This window comes from Sitophilus oryzae, unplaced genomic scaffold (assembly GCF_002938485.1).
Source record: "Sitophilus oryzae breed Bouriz unplaced genomic scaffold, Soryzae_2.0 scaffold_1186_pilon_pilon, whole genome shotgun sequence".
Classification (NCBI taxonomy): domain Eukaryota; kingdom Metazoa; phylum Arthropoda; class Insecta; order Coleoptera; family Curculionidae; genus Sitophilus; species Sitophilus oryzae.
Window position 1 is genome coordinate 37,064 of NW_022145822.1, and position 4,570 is coordinate 41,633.

The following is a 4,570-nucleotide window of genomic DNA, read 5'->3' on the forward strand; positions in this document are numbered from 1 at the left end:
TGCTGTAGGTTGGACTAATAGTAATAATACCTAGTTGTAATAATATTTAATAATAAATTAGGTAAAATATATATTTTATTAACTTCATTTTATTTTTTTCATTTTATTTATGGTGATTAATAAAATTGCGTTTATCTCATCAAGGAGGCCGAATTAGACAAAATATCAAGAGATAACTTTTAATTGGCATAAAACGACCTAGACAATTTTGATAGCAAAAGAAAAAAAGTCAGTGGCGCACATGTTTTTTTATTGAAAAATATTGCAGTGATAACCCATATGCACGTCCCTGAAAAATTTATCGACACTTTTTTAGCATTTAAAATATGTAGCACTTATAGTAACTTTCACCCTCAAAATTTCATTCGAATCAGTAAAAGTAATTGGAAGAATATCATAATAAATCGAGAGAAGATTATTAAGACTTTAACACCCTGTAGCTACGAAACAAAGCAGAATCGGACCTATGCTGATATGAAAAATAAATCTTATTTTTATATGAGGAATCTCCCCACGAGAGATGGCACATGTTTTTTGAAACACCCTGCATAATCCCTCCTCTAATTATATTGTCTTTATTTACAGGCAAAAAATGAAATCGAACATTTACTACAACGAGCTAAATCAGAAGGACAAATTCACAAAGAAAGCATCTTCAGCATATTCACAAAACCAAACGTGATGAAGCCACTTCTAATCATAAACATTTTCAATATTTTGCAAATCCTTTCCGGAACATATTTAGTCGTGTTTTATGCTGTGGACATTTTGAGTAACATAAACGGAAAACTAATAAACCAGTTTCTAGCTGCGTCTTTGACTGCATGCGTTAGATTTATTTTCACTATTATAGCCAGTCTACTTCTAGCACTAATCGGAAGAAGAAAGATCGCTTTAATGAGCGGAATAGGGTCCACTATATCGGCATTATGTCTAGGAATAATCCTTCAGCAAGATTGTGAACAATCCCATTATCTTACCGCCTTGTTCACTTTAACATACGTGGCAGCGAATACCTTGGGTTTCTTCGTTTTACCTGGTGTGATGCTTAGTGAACTCTTCCCAGCTAAAGTTCGCGGTCATGCCGGTGGAATCACGTTTATGTTGTTCAATTTTGCACTGTTTGGTATAGCTAAAATATTTCCTTTTATTAAGAACAGTATTGGAATACACGGAGTGTTCTTAATATTCGGATTATCGTCCCTTTTAGCCAGTTTATTTCTCTATCTAGTCTTACCGGAAACAAAGGGGAAAAGTTTAAGTTATATCGAAGATTATTTTCAACAAAATAATTTTGTGTGGGCTAAGAGAGATAAAAACTGGGAAAAGAAACTTCACGGAAGTGAGAATGAAAGACTAAACAAAGCCTAAATTAATTAACTTAAATTGTAAATAGATACTGGGACATTGGAAGCATTGTTTAAGTAGAAGATAAAAAACAAAGTAGTCTTTTGCTCTTGATTGTGTAATATTTACATTATAAGGCTGTTTCCTGTAAAAAAATTATAAAAAGTTTTGTTAACTCCCCAAAAAAGTCCTATGGATATTTCGCCACGGTAAGAAAATAAAAAAAATTAAATAGTTATTTTTTGTAAACATTGCTGCGTTAATCCAACGGAGACTAATTGTCAACAGTGGTTTACTAATAAACAAATTTGCCCAATGCCGCAACCGCGCATGCGGCATTTAGCGATCTCCGATCGGGGCTTCGCCGATTTCCTATGTGTATGGATGTGGAAGTCGGAGTTCGGCGACGAGAACGAACGCTCGTCTCTATGTTGTTGCTATCAGAGCCCGCATGTGTGGATGGAAAAGCGAAGTCCGATCACGAGCGCTCGGTAGTTGACGAGCGCTTGGAGTTCGCTAAATGCCGCATAAGCGGTTAAGGCATAACGGACAAAAAATACTTGCTTCGGGAAGTATACCGTGCTGGCAACTGTTACACTTGGGTCGGTATTTACATGTGTGGAAGTAAATCGCATAGGGATCTTATTAAGTCGGAGTGAGAGAAATGCGACGGAGTGCTGTTGCGGCGTTGCCGGTACGCCTTTCCTTATCAAGTAAAGTAAAATCACGATCGCAAACCGCTTATTTTTAAAATAGTGAAATGGAATTATAAGGATATCTTTAAGGTGTTATTTTTTTATAACGAGAAAACGTCAGTAATCGCGATAATTTAAAAACACTTTTTATCACATAACACGCCATAACTAAAGAAACACTTTAGATATTCAAACTTTTTTTTATTTTGAAGATAGGATCTTTTACAATATGTTTACATAAGAAAAATTCGATAAGGTTCTTTTTTTCCATTCAAAAATTGTAAACAACCCATCTATTTACTTTTAGAGCATAGCAATTTTCAGCAGTCGTGTAATTTTTTTATTGATAAAGATTTTCACTTACTGTCTACGAAGAAAATGCAGCAGAAATATTAAGAAAGTTTTTGCAAAAACTACAGTCAATTATTTCTAATAGATTTCGAGATATCGATTTTTGAATTCAGAGTTCTAATAGCCCGGCCACTGTCGAAAACCAACTCAATTCTACTTATTTTTACCAAAAATGCAAGTGTTTCTAGCTTGCACTTAAACATTTTCAAGCTATAGGGAAAATTACGAGTCGTTAATAAATAAACAAAGTAACACGAGACGTAATAAAATCGTGAAGCTGAACGCATGATGTACACCTTTCCCTAGAACTTTAAGTATTGACAGAGGTAAGAGGTACTGATTGGGTCGACCGGTCAACTGCGACAAATCTGCTATATCTGTTCTCCCTTTGTTCAGTACATTATAAACGTATTGTACTCTTCATACATACGGAAATCTCGACCCAAGACTAACCTTTGCCAGCCCTTAGTATCTGGTCCCGTCGTCGCGTCGGAAGCAAAAAAACACAAAGAACGAAGAAAAAAACTATTTAAAATATCTAAAGGCAACTATATGAGTGAACACTTTAGTGAACACACTAGTTTTATTACGTTCTGTTAAAATTACACTTCTTGATTTTTAATTTTTTTTATTAGCTGAATACATACGAACAGTTTAATTATACAAATTGTAACGAAAAGTCTGCTAGTTTATGTCATAAAGGAAATTTTAATTTTGGCAGATAAATTACTGACAAATAATTTGGGACGATAATTTCCTCTAGTACACTAACACAGCGATTAGACAAATATGTCGCGAATTATCAACAATCTCATGACGATAGTAAATGTTGAAAAGTATCTTCATCCATGTATAGGTAGCTATTTAAAATCGCCAGGCTCATCCTTTTGCAGCTGCTTTATAAGCGGAATGTGGTGTAATTCTTTTCTCAATGACCATATTTTAACCCATTCGGTCTGTTTTTTATTGACTGGGCCTTATTTTATATTCACATAACCAATCATTCCAATTAGTAAAAAGTTTTATAAATCATTTTTTCATTCATCGTAGACTGACTGAAAAGATAGACTAATCTACGAGTAACAATTAAATCGCTCAGATTTTCAGAAATTCCGAAAAATCAACGATCCGAATACAGGGTGAGTTTCCTACGATGTTCTTTATGGGTATCTCGGAAACTACTGGAGATAGAGAGTCAGTTAAATGGGGAAAGAATTGCAGTTTTGTGGGGTCATAAATATGCGCTTTTCAGATTTTCGAAAAAGTTCATGGCTTACTAGATATTTCGAAAAAAAAAACAAATTTTAGCTATTTTAAAAATTGTCCCTAATTCCATAATAATCTATTTTAGACAAAAAGTTTTCAGATAAAAGTTGTAGATAATCACATTCCTAATGAGTTTGTGTTCTCCGATTTTTTCTAAAGCCTGTCATTTTTAACATATGACACAAACATGTTTTTTTAATGGAAACCATAGTTGGCCATGACTTCATAAAAAGCGCCATTTTTTAAGCTTTTCAGGCGATATAAGGTATAATATATTTCTTTCACAAAATTACTGAGTTATAGCCAATTTTTATCTTTCTTGACTAATTTCACTTAGCCATGGAAACAAGTTCAATCGTCGTTGCTCTCAGGAATGTGAAATTGTCACATCCAATCTTTGTAAATTAACATAAACAAAAATTGTAAATAAGAGTTTTTTAAATGAAGAAAAGCGTGTAGGATTATTGATTCAACTTTTCTTGGCTTTACAGTTTCGAGGATACGTTGACCGGTGAACGTTACGTTTTTTAGAGAACGGTTTTCAAGACATGTTAGAAAAGTTAAATTTAGATACTCGCGCATTAATACAGTGGTTCCAACATTACTTTGATTATGACACCCCACCCCCCACCATGAAACACCACAATGAAACAAATGAAAAAAAAAATAAAAAAAATATTTATATTATAATTATGTAGACTCAGGGATAGAAAGAGGTGGACCAATTGCATGGGTCTCCTCGGTCTAGCTAACATTTTAGATTTTTTTATGCGGTATGGTTAACAACAAGGTTTACAAAAGAACTCGTGAATTAAGAGAGGCACTCGAAGAGGCGAAACAGGAGAAGTTTAATTAAGTCGACCGGTCGTTCTGTGACAATAGCTAGAAATTCAGTTTTAAAAAAATGCATT

General features: G+C 33.9%; 1 protein-coding gene across 1 annotated transcript; it reads left to right on the plus strand.

The window, feature by feature from the left end:
• Positions 1 to 585: 585 nt before the first annotated feature.
• Positions 586 to 1,515, plus strand: LOC115891575 (facilitated trehalose transporter Tret1-like; the record flags this gene model as incomplete). Its single annotated transcript, XM_030912068.1, has 1 exon — positions 586 to 1,515. A coding segment is annotated over one exon (786 nt), but the record flags the coding sequence as incomplete, so codon positions are not given.
• Positions 1,516 to 4,570: the final 3,055 nt, after the last annotated feature.